General features: G+C 49.6%; 1 protein-coding gene across 1 annotated transcript in view; it reads right to left on the bottom strand.

Annotated features, from left to right (window-relative positions):
* ANK1 (ankyrin 1) overlaps positions 1–8,921 on the bottom strand; it is a 61,954-nt gene extending 53,033 nt beyond the window's left edge. The window contains exon 1 of the mRNA XM_074164275.1: positions 8,796–8,921. Within this exon, the coding sequence (XP_074020376.1) occupies positions 8,796–8,921 (126 nt within the window). The remainder of the gene's footprint in view (positions 1–8,795) is intronic.
* Between the last annotated feature and the right edge of the window lie 3,551 nt (positions 8,922–12,472).

Below are 12,472 nucleotides of genomic sequence, written 5' to 3'. Positions count from 1 at the left end.
AACAAGGCTGGGCTGAACAATCCAGGGCTAACGCTTTCAGAATCTACCCTCATGGCATCTTGAGAGCCGTAGGTGAGGACTGCTGGAGCGATGTAAGTAGGGCAGGGAACCCAGAAATCTCTGCAATCCTTGACCCATCCTTCCATCACACCCCCAGTGATGCTGCACCTTCCCAGACCAGCACAGAGAGGGTACATTTCTGAAGAACCTTGACATACTTAGACAATTAAAACAAATTAGCATAATTCAGACTAAACTTCTAATTTTAGCACTCTGTAAAGCTGCTTTCCTTTGAGCTCAGATGTAGCTTGCTGTACCTCAGCTTCAGCACACTACAGGCAGCTTCCCACCGTGAATAAACTGAGCCCCACAGGCTGTCGAGCCCAGAACTTTCACAAAGGGCACTCTCCTTGGCGTCTCATCTTCCTGAAGCACTTGCTCCAGGGAGGGCTCACCCCCTGTGCACGGCAAGCGCCCTCCTGGGCAGACACCTTGGCCAAGGGACCAGGCGCTGAGGATGGGGCACAGTTTGAAAGAACTTCTCCCAAAACAGATTTCTGAAAGCTACAGGGTTTCAGACGTTGCTCACCTCATTCCAGTACCTTGATAACAGGTGGGCTCACCAAGCACATATAGATACTATTATTACCTGAATAATTTAAGAGCCTGCAGAGCAGCAGAGCAGAATGGCACCAGCTTCCCCGCAGTGCCTCCTCCCCATCAGCAAGTCCCTGCAGCAGCAGGGTCTGCTCTGACCTGACATGCCTCCCACCCTGATGCCTGTATTCTGCTGTATTTTGCTGTATTTTGCTGTGTTCTGCTGCTCCCCCTCCCATCACGGCGCTGCATTTCCCTCCTGCCTGGAAATGTCAGGAAAGGACACAGGCACAAGCTCTAAAATGCCTCGCTGGCTACGTACTGTACAAGCTGTTCTTCACTTACAACTGGCTTTAGTATTTGTGGACAACTATTTACTGGGAAGGGGATGGACTTCCCAAGTCAAACACAGTTCATTATATATTAGCTCACATTATCTGAGAGACCAGGCTCTCTTGGCACCACATCCTGCAAAGGGCAAGGCAGACGGTGAAAGAAGAAAAAGGTAAACACCAGAGAGAAACTGCTACCATGTAAATGTTCCAATTTTTCTAACTGGGCCATTTGAGAGAGCTCCGGTTCTGTGCCCATTGCAACAAACGATGCTGTGAGAAACCGACAGCCAGAAACTCCTGTAACCTCCCCACTGTGAAGTAACACTGAGATCAGGATAATTTCTGCATTGCTGTTTTCCCTCCTGCACACAAATATGCCATGCACTGTCCTCTGCCATCCCTCCCCCATACCTAATGCAAACACTGGAAAGAAAATAAAAATGCTGGGAGCACAGATGCTCCCATTATAACCAGTACATGCTCATTGCAACCTAATAGGAAAATGCTAGAGGGTGATTGTGAGCAGCAGCGAGTGAAATTGGACAGAGTTTAGTCAAAGGTAAGTTTGAAACAGCCTGTTCTTCCTGTTGACTCCATACTGGGGAGACACAGAGAGAGATGCCGTGGAAACCTTAGTGGGTTGTGAGACAATATCCCCTCACAGGTCTCAGAGAGCAGAGCAGTACAGTACAGTGTAGCACTGATGTTTTTTTCAATCCTGACAGCATTTCCATTCGTACAGGACTCCAGTGGCAGGTCAGATAAACAGCATCAGAGGAAGTCATCATCACACACAGCCCCTGTACTTCCCAACCAGCCCAAAGCAAGAACTAAATATTTATTAAGCTTCTATGAATCAGAGGTCTGAATCTCCTGACAGTGCAGCCAGCTGACGTAATCCTGCCCAGATCCTGACGGGACTTGATTCCCCAACAACCTTGGCAGAGCCTAGAGGGTCACAGTTACCTTGCAGTCACACAAAGCTGTTCCCCATCGGCACACCTGGCAGAGGTGGGGTGCAAATCCTCCATGATTGCTCCCCGCCTCGGTGAACCCGATCCCCTCTAAAGAAGCTCATGCTTTGCCTCAATTTGCCAGCAGCTGCATATACAAAACACCTTCCCAGCTTTACACACTGGACATTTACAACAGAAAAGACTCAACACTGTCCTGCTGCCTTGAGCCCAGCACACACAGCCCACAGGAAGATTTAAGATGGCCCTTTGATTTGCAAAATCCTTTTGAAAGCCTACAAAATAGTCAGATAGCTAACAATTGATCCCATTCATAGTCACACCGTTTAATTCTTTGTCTACTCTGTCCCTCTGGTTACATTCAGAGTGGTAAAAGCTAGGGCTTCCCTGAGTCTCAAGGCTTTGGCTGTCCAGATATCCCATGCCCCTTCTCTCTCCACTGCACAGTAGCATCATGTTCCAGGCAGAAGACTCCAATTCCTTTGCAGAAGAAATGCCTCAGACAGAGAGTACTGGAGTCCAGACACACAATCCTGGCTGCAAAGAGCTGCTGCCAATGGCTGGAGCATCCGGTGTCCTCATGGCCTCACCTAGTGCTGATCCCACACGGTCCTAAAGGTGCCTCCTTCAGCGCTGTGCCACAGACAAGCTGGTGAACTTCCCAGGGAAGGTGCCTGCATAGTTGTTGCTCTTGCAATGCAAGGAGGGGCAGGAGGATTTCTGGCTGATGGAACCGACAAAACTTTCAGTGGGAGACAGCAGAAGCTGCAGCTGGAGCTGTTGCTCTAGGAGCAGGAGCTTTGTGCTCCAAGACTCTGCAGGTGGCACGGTCCTTTCTCTTGCTGGTGAGCTCCAGCTTGCAGGTTAGATACCAACACAGGTCCCAGCAGCCAGTGAAGCCCTGGGTGGCTGACAACCACATCACATCTTTGGCAGGATCTACTGCCACTGAATGCAAGAATCCAGGTAGCCCAATCCAGCAACTCTACCAGGCCAGACATCCATGGGTGGAGTGCACAATGGTGCTTGGAAGTCCAGTTATCCTGGAGATTTCCAAGCCACCTGCAGTCCAGGTCTTCTGAAATCCTTTGCCCTCTCCTTCTGTCCATCAGTATCTTCTCTGCAGCCCCTCTAAACCCCATGCCACCTGAAGGCTGCTGCTTAGTGGCAGCCCTTGGAGAGGATGGCAGGCAAGCAGAGAGAATACCCCCAGTGGGTTCTCCTTGGCAGCACTCCAGCAGTGACTTTGCACCCCAGGTTCTCATGTGCTTATTGCATAACTCTCGCAGAGGTGTCTGGATTTTCCATCTCAGGGATCCTAAGCTTGGATTTAAGTTCCACCCTGATACAGCTCATCAGTGAACAGCAGGTGAGTGACCTCTTTTGCATGTCACACAACAACCACGAGCGTGGTCACCCCATGTGACTGTTCGACTGTCCTACTAAGGAACCATCTGAAATTGCTCTCTGTCTGATTGAGCTTGTAGCTGTTCCAAACCCTACTTGACTTGGTCTACTTCCCACATTTCACTAGCTTCTTAAGGATGCAAAATTTCTTTAATGCAAAAGCATTCTCATTAGCATCCTCCACATCACCTCAATCTTCTCAGAGCTGCCCATCCAGGATCTAGCTCCTCTCCCAACTCACCTAAGCTTGGAGTTTCTTCTGACAGTTGATGTCAGCCGGTTATGTTCACATTTATCCCTTATCCATGCTTGAGAATACAAAGGGGGTCTTTCCATCCTCTGTGCTCCCTTTGCCCTTTCCCACTATTTCATTCCAGCTGCTGGAAGAGCTTTCTCTACCACAGATCCTGCCAAACAGAAACACCTCTCTCTCTTTCCCACCTATTTCAAACCCTCTCTCACAAATTTCTTGACTCCCTTCTCTGAAGCACCCTCCAGCCTCTCCTGCTGCGATGTATTTCAGTGTGTAATAGTGAGCACTAAAATATCTCCTCTGCAGCGTGCAGGAGAAACACTGCACCAAACACGGGTGTCAGCCTGCGCTGTGGAGTCAGGAACCCTCAGACTGGTCTGTGTGCTGTTTCCTGCAAAAGGACATTTAGAAAAAAATTTTATGCAGAGTTTTATGCAGAGAGTTTCTTACTGGGAATCATTTTCTTTTACTATTCAAGACTGCATTGTGTAAGATGCTCTACAAATCCATAACAAGAGACTGTCTCACCCTTGGACACTTGGAAAAAAAAAAAAAACTAGACAGGAGTGGAAATAGAAAAGTAGTTTGTTCCTCATTGCCCCTCTCCCTCCCCCCTCTCCCCCCCCCCAAAAAAAAGTGGTAAATTCAGGCAGCCTTGTCCTCTATCCTTTAGATGTCCGAGCAAAACTTGCTTTGAATGTACTGAGAGAATGTATCACATCTTTCATACCAATAATTTCTCATTTAAACACTGATAGCAATTATCACAGGAATTTTCGTCTGAGCTTTTGGTTAGATTGTTATTTATTCCAGTAGCCACAGTTATGCTGCACACAGACTGCACATGCTCTCATATGTGCACTCGAGGAGTTCTTTGGACATTATTAGTATTGCTGATGATGATAAAGTGCTGTTGGTGTTATTTGCTGTGTAGCGCTCCTGTCATAGATGTTTTAGAGGTTCCAGCTTCCAGTTCCCCCGCAGCCGGTATCTGCCTCTCTGTACTCCTCGGATGAAGATCTCTGCCTCTCTTCATGCTTGACTGGATGTTTGGCTGAATTTGGTATCAGAATAAGTATACTTCAATAGGAAGAATTATTTTCATAAAATTATTAGTTTTTTTTGATTAGTCTCAGCCAAAGCTGGTCCGGTTGCAGGCGCTGCCGGCACCAGCAACCTGCCTCGGGGCACTCGGCAGAGCTGCGAGTTGCTTGTAGATGTAGGTTTGAAACCAAGGGCGAGCCAAGTACTCCGGGCCACAGTTTGGGGGTTAGATATTTTCGGCCCTTTCTGACAACCTCTTTGGTGAGCTCTGCTAGTGCTTCCAGAATTCCTGGAAAGGGATTTGGTCCATTTCTACCTTTAATGCATAACCACAACAACAAGACACATGCAACTCAAAAAGGACTGCCTGGCAGTGTGTTCACATAACAAGTAACAGACCTGCCTCACAAATTGCGTCAAAACATCACGTTCCCACAGTGTGTTGTGCTGCTCCCCACTAATCCTGCAGAAGGCAGGACCGTCCCTGTTAAGTGACTTCCGCGTGAGGGTTTCTGCCTCTCGAGGAGCCTGACCACAGCACCTGCAGTGAAAGGGAGCGTTCTTCGCCATCACTACACCCCAGAACCACAAAAAAAGAGACAGCTGCATCCAAAGCACCGACGTTGCTGCTGTTGGTCACCACTGGCCTGCCAGTGCAGGTGGCCACACTCAGGCTCCACATGAGCCCAGCAGCTGTCACCGAGCGGCTCTGGCCCCCTGCAAACTGGCCATCTGAGCAAAACGCACAGAGATCTGAAGCTGCGATACTGCAGCAGGAATAGCAAGAAGCCAACCCAGATGATGCTTGGCAAATTCTCCAATGGCAGTTATTCAGTTCACAGCCTCCTTCGCTCACGGGCTGCTCTGTCTGCAGGGCACCCTGAAAAGCCACCAACACATTATGCTACACCTCATGATTCCTCACAATTAGCGCTTGCACTAAATGTGGGAAGGGATGGGACACTGAAAGCTCCCCTGGGGTCATCCTCAGGCTGAGGCCACCTCCAGCCACGCTGCAGAGCCCACAGAGCAGGAGGACTCTTCATGACGTGCCCAGCTGTCGAATGGACAGCTCGGCCCAAAACACAAGCACGGCGAGGCTGCACAGAGAGGGAGGGTGAGTGACAAGACACTGCTCCTTAAATCCTCGAAGCAGCCCCTGTCAAATGAAACATCAACTCTTATTGTCTGAGTCACAATGGCTGGGGGCAGGGAATACTGGAGGAGCGACAAGGTTATAGACCTGGACTGTCCCTGTGCTGAGAAACAAATGAGAGGCACACAACACGAAAATGGACAGTACGAGGTCAATCAGGTTCTCGTTACATGCACTTAATACAAAAGCCAAGAAATTGCCATGGAAACTAAAAAGCAACAAACATAATCATGGTCCAAGAAGAAGGGGTTTGGTCAACATAGCATTAAATAACAACTCATTGCCTCCAGGTATCACAGGACACAAGGTTCTCACAGGATTCAACCGTGCAGTTCATGGGACACACAACCACACAAAAATGGCTGGAAATGCTGAAGGATACAAAGTTCTCATGCCCCAAGACATAACATCAGCTTGCATGGGATGAGAAGAAAGTTGTTCTGGGTCTGTTATCTCCTTCCTCTGGCCCTCTCCACTGCTTCGTGCCATGCCAGCCCTGCCTTGGATCATAGGTTACCCCTCTAATAATAACTTGCATTGCAGCAGTGCGTAGCAGGCTCAGTCATAAATCAAGACGCTGATACGCTGCACTGTGCAAACACAGAGCAAGTAAACAGCCTCTGCCCGAAAGAGCCTATTTCTGTACACAAAGCAAGAGGCAGAGGAACCGCTGGGGGAGCAGAAGGACCCGGGGACAAAACCGTGTGGAGCCTTTCGGAAGAGAGGCTTTGGACGGACACAGCACGAACCCCGTGCAGACACCCCAGCAAACATGGGTTAAACTCCCACAACCGCCACAACTAAACAGAATGAGAAACTCCAACACATCGTGGCAGCCCTCAGCTTGGCCCCAGGGAGACTTCCACCACCACTAGAGACACTCGGGCTTTGGTGGCCAGGGGTAAGAAGGCAGAGCTGGCCCCATAGCAAAACCTTCTGGTTTGGTGGTTCTTCACTCCCGAATCCCTTCACAGCCCTCTGGCAACGTGCGAGACAAGCTGCTCCATCAGCCTTGGGTATGAGGGTCCCTGCAGGGAGAAGCCGTGGGCCTGCAGGCAGTAAGCAGTCACCACTGAAGAAGGCAGCATTCGACATCGTGGCAGCGGAAAGACCCCACACCCAATTCCTGCTGTCTGCAGACTTCACGTCTGTCCTCAATGTGTCCACTGACCTCCCCCTCATCAGCCGCTCTCTGCAGACACAGGTCCCTCCTGGGGTGGCTTGGACACATGGCCTGGTGTTAAGAAAAGCAAACGTCCTCACACCCAGCTTCGGTTCCAAGAGCAGCAGGAGCGTGCGGAGGGGCTCTGCCTGTCCTGGCCACAGTCACCGAGCTGGGACACCGGCAGGTCCCCCTTCTCAGTGCATTTCCGGGGTTCATCCCTCAAGAGGGGACAGCTGAAGATCATCAGCTCCCCCTCAGCCCACCACAGCCCTGCTGGTTTCTGCAAGGAGACCTTGCTCCGTACTCCCCGTGCTGTGACAATCACAAATAGTACACTACAAAAGGCTTGTAAGGTCTCTCCCATCCCAGGGCAGCAGACCCCTTTTGGCGGATTCAGCTTCTCCAGCTCCCTCACTTGCACCACTCCATGTCTTGGCAGGAAGTGCGACTCGGGTCTCACACAAGGAGCCAGCCAAGAAGGTGCCCTCTCTAGTACCTTCCACCTGAGGAAGTCCAGACACTTTGCAGGTATCTTTGGATTTCCCAACCCATCACCAAGACACATGTATACTGTGCTTCTGGGGGTGGGGGGCAGAAGGGAAGAGGATGCTTTTCTCAAAGACTCAAGGAGTGAGCCTTCACCAGAACAGGGATGAATGAAATCTAGGAATTCCAGTGCCCAGGACCAGCCCAGACAGCCTGAACCGGCAGTTGTCCAGCAGTGTGGCAGGAAGAATAAAAGCCTGAGGGTTTGGTTACTGATGCCCATCCCCAGCACCTCAGCAAGAGTCTCCTCAGGACTCTCAGGATGCAGCTATTGGATGCTCCAAGTGGTAGAGCTCTGCTGAGAGGCTCTTGCTTAGAGGGGGCACATGGAAGTCTCCAAGTCCTTTGCTAAAGGTAGAGGAGATGCCCACCTAAGACATCCCTATATTGCAACCTCCTCTCACATATATCCTTGATTACCCTTGGTTTCACCTCTCCTCACTGCCTCTGCATTGGTGCATAGCACATACCCCCTCAGGCCCTGCTGTGAGAAGAACATTCAGTCCGAGAGGTCTTCAAGGGTCAGCAAAGCAACGTGCCTGCTCCTGCAGGGAGCCAGTGGCAAGAAAGAAACTGGCAGTGACTTTCCAGAGAGGAGCTACAGCACGGAACGGCTGGAGGAGCCCAGGCTCCAGCACATCGGTCTCAACAGACGGGAAAGACACCTCTTCTTGCTCCTGACCCCCCCTTCACCTGCTGCTGCCAGCAGGTTCCAGGCCTTTGCTGAGGGATGGCCCGTGTCCCACGCACAAATCCAGCTGGCCATAAGCAGCAGCAGAGCTCAGTCCCCTGAACAAAAACACTTTCTCTGTCAGGTTTCTGTTGCCGCTGCACCCCGGTTTCAGTGTCCTGGTGGGGATCAAGCAGGCCATGGGGTGGGACAACGACACTGCTCCTGCACCTGAGAAAGGGGTGGGGGTCTTTTGCCCCTTTGCTCTGCAGACACAGAGCAACTTTGGGAAACTGCATGAAGCTAGAAGCCAGCAATTTTATCTTAGCGATCAAATCTGTTAATGGGCCGAGTCTCTTTAGCTGCCTTGACAACCCCCCCACTTCCTTTCTCCCTTCACCAGGCTTTTTTATAGTCCTTCCCCTTCCCCCCCGCCTTCCCCACCTAAGCTATCAGGACAAACGGCAGATTCCTGGCCCCAAAAGTTGTCCTCTGTTTGTCAGACTGTTTCTTGTGCTGACTGCACATAGACCTGTACAGGGACCAAACTGTCCCTCTGTTATCTCCTCCACCAAATGCAAACAGCACTCACTGCCACCACCAGCGCAGGCATCACAATATGGGGCTGCTCGCCCCAGTGCCACTCACCTTTTTCTTCCGGTCCCGAGAGCGGTTCCTGCGCTTGCGATTAGATTCTTCTTTCTCCTTCTGCTCCTGCAGAGCCTGAGCCTCAATGTCTTTGATTTTCTTCAGCTGCTTCGCTGCCTGTGCCATGGCCGGTCAGACTGCAGTTCCCTCCAGAGCTCACACTGCACTTTCCACGCAGCACCCTCCAGCTCCTGGCCAAGAAAGTCCCTTCCCTTTGCTCAAATGCTTTCGACCCAGATGAGTGCAAAAGCAGTAATGAGGAAAATAGAAAGCAGTCAGCAAGCCCCAAAGGGCAGACAACGTCTCTGGCTGATTGCTAGATGGAGTCTGGGACACCTTTATAAAGCATTAATAATCCTGAATCCAGCTGTTCCAGAGGTTCTGTGCACCATTGCAGCAGCCCCTGACTGCACTGGCACATCATGCAGAATCCTCCTTGTGGGACAGGACACCGGCTGGTGCTGTGCTCTCTCCCTCACTGTCTCCTGCAGTACGAGAAGAGATGCAGGCAGTCAGCCACAGGAAGGAAAATAACTCTCAGCAATTAATGCATGATGACAATAGAGACACGGCGAAAAAGGAGGCTGATGCATGTCATCCTGACTTCTGGCTTCTCCGTAGCAATGCATAAAGAACAGTAATGTGCATGGAGTCAGTCCGTGGCTTTACCACTGCAGTGCTGCTGAGGCAGGCACATATTCCAATTTTCTTCCTCTCGGTCTCTCTCTGTGCAGCAGCCGCATCACTCGCTCACTCTCTGGGTTATGATTCCAGCTCCTTTCAAGGGGAGCGATGGGGAATCGCTGCATTGGTTAGGAGGCAGGCAGCATCTCTGCTCAGAAAACAGCAGATACTGCAAAGGATATGCCAAGTACTGGAGCAAAGTACAGCTTAACAGCATCCTTTCCTCCTCGCATCTCTCCACTGAGTGAGCAGCAAGGGGAGGGGAGGGATCTTGGCTGTGAATGGGAGACAGAAACCAAGGGCTCCGTCTGCTCGTTGCCTGCACAGCCCCAGAAAAGTAAACCAGAGCCACCAGCTCCTGCCCACTCAGGCATCACCAGAGCCCAGGTCCTCTCTGAGGATGTCCATTCAAGGCTCCTGGAGGATCAGCCCCCCCCTTCTCCACAGACATCCGTACATTTCACCTCCAGCTGCCTTCCAAAAGCACAAACAATTTCATGTTGGAAGGCAGGGGCCAGATGTGGGGGCAAGAATAAAACTGGGGTGGACTCTTTGGTGGTGACTATGACGTGACCTCAATTCTTGTCCCTCAGAAAATCTGTCCCCTGTGTGCAAACCCACAGGCAAAACACCGGGAAAATTATCTGCCCAGGTAGAGGCCCTGCACATGCTGCACTTTTCTGGCACGCTTTCCCCAATTCTAGACATTAAAGGGTCCCTTTTGTGTCAAAAGATGGCAAAGCAGGGGTTAATGTCAATTTCTCAGCAACTACTTGACACTCACAGGTTATTTAGACTGGCAAGCAGCTGAGATGCAGACTTAATTGTACAGACACTATAAGTCACTTTTCTGAGTAAGTTTTCCTGCATCTCTTTTGCCTTTGAAGTTCCCCTAATTCTGTTGCTTCACAGAGCAAGGAAGATGCTAAAAACAGGAAAAAGACCGGCTTATCATATAGTCTTTAAAGAATATGATAACTGAGAATACAGAGAAGGTCCTAATAAAATATGAAGACTGGGAAATCATCACATTTTACAAGGCTTTTCCAAGGACAGCTTTAGTTCTGTGTACTGTACCCACAAGGATAAATAATACACTCAAGTCTAGATACAGCTGCACATCTTTATATAGCAATGTCCTATGAATGCCCATGCAAAAAAAAAAAATATACAAAATTAAATAGGAGCTACACAGTGAAAGGCTCCACAGAGAGGAGATGCCAGGAGCACAGCTGGCCTCGTCAGCCTCATTGCACCTCTGCCAAAAGAGCACTTTGCAGGCCAAATGAGGCAGAGGGCAAACACACGAAAATGACCTGTGGTCAACAATAGGCACACAGGAGGCAAAAATTAACCATCATATGCTGAGAGCTTCTCAGTTGTATATGTTTGACTTTGCATCCTAAACCAGCTAGTTTAGAATTCTTTCTGAGGAATTCCCTAATTTTTCAAAACAGGGAACCCCGGAGCGAAACCAAGTTCTGCTGTTATACAACAGCATTAGTTCCCATCACATGCACTCACGAGCGTCCGGGCACTGACCTTTCAGTGCTGAGGGCACGCTGAGCTGCCAGCCTGGCTAGCAGACCTGTAGCCAGGTACCGCTGTGACTTTGCCTCTCATCCATGACCTAAGTCCTGCCTTCCAGGGTCAGACTTCAGAGACCCAGCCCCGCCATGTGGCCGGGTCTGCACGCTTGCACTCAAGGGACACTGTGCTACACTCCAGACTTTGGCATAGGCATCCCTTTTTTTCCTGATGTCAACAAAGTCCCCTCGATAGACACAGCTACATGGCACCAGGCAGGGCAGATCTCAGCCTTTGTCTGCAGCCTGTAGGACTCTGCCTCCTCCTGCAAACAGAGCCCACCTCTTAACTCCTTATGAGCCAGAGCAGAGCGAGCACAGGACAGGAGCAGAAATTATCAAGGGAGAACCGGGATATGGGGAAAAAGACATGGGAGTGTGGGGGGTCATGCTTTTGCTGGTCCAAGGGATAAAACAGAAAAGCACCTTCCCAAAACTGTCTGAAAGCTGCTTCCCCCTGATTGCACACACAGGAGGAAGGAGATCCAGTCTCATAGAAGGAACAAAAATGTTTTCATGTGCTCCTCAATTCTGAATTAGGATTCTGCCTTGTATTACAAGTATTACAGTCCACAGGCTGAACTCCTCCATCACAGCTCGTTGCTCTCAGAACGAGGAACAGGGCAGCCACTGCCACCAGCAGTTTGTTTTTGAAACATTGAATTTTGATAGCATGATTTAAAAGTGAGTTTACTGGAATTAGGTATCTCTGCATACACACAGATTGTCCTGTGCAGAGGCTTACACGCCTGATGTTCTAAGCTATGAAGTGTTTGGCCTACAACTGGTTTCAGGTTTTTATGTGCTGTAGGTGTATGGTTGGTAGAAAGGGACCCTGCAGATCTGCTGTACATGAGGAGAAGCTCATCCACTATTTCAGCAAGAACTCGGGACAGGACAAGTGGGAAATGGACTTAGTAGTAATTTCACTTAACTCACCACATCATTTTTTTTTGTCCGACAGTCATTTTTTCTCTTCTTTGGAGAAGTTCTTTGGGAAATATCTGGAACAGTAGATGTGTCATATCTTGTTGCTGCTTGCTCCTATTGGATGAAATGGGGAAATATGGGATGACAGAATTTCAGTAAACAGACTTCCTCCTTTAGCTGAAAGGTACCATGTGCATATGCTAGCCAACATGTAAGCAGAAAAGAAACTTTTCAAGAATTAGTTCAAGTTCAATAAACTTTTTAATTATTTCACACCAGGTACTATATTTATCACTTTTTCCTTGAAAACAGATTATTTGTACTATGATAACTCTCTGGTACCTCAACCACCGGCTGGGATTCTACCATGTGACGCAAATGACAAACATACTGACAACAGAGCCCCTGCTCAAAAGAGTTCACAGGGTAAAGTATTTGGCAAGCGAGAACAAATAGATACTGACAGGGGAACCCTTA

Source organism: Numenius arquata, chromosome 26 (genome assembly GCF_964106895.1).
Source record: "Numenius arquata chromosome 26, bNumArq3.hap1.1, whole genome shotgun sequence".
NCBI lineage: Eukaryota > Metazoa > Chordata > Aves > Charadriiformes > Scolopacidae > Numenius > Numenius arquata.
Note: the sequence above shows the minus strand (reverse complement) of the source record. Positions and strands in the feature narration are given on the sequence as shown.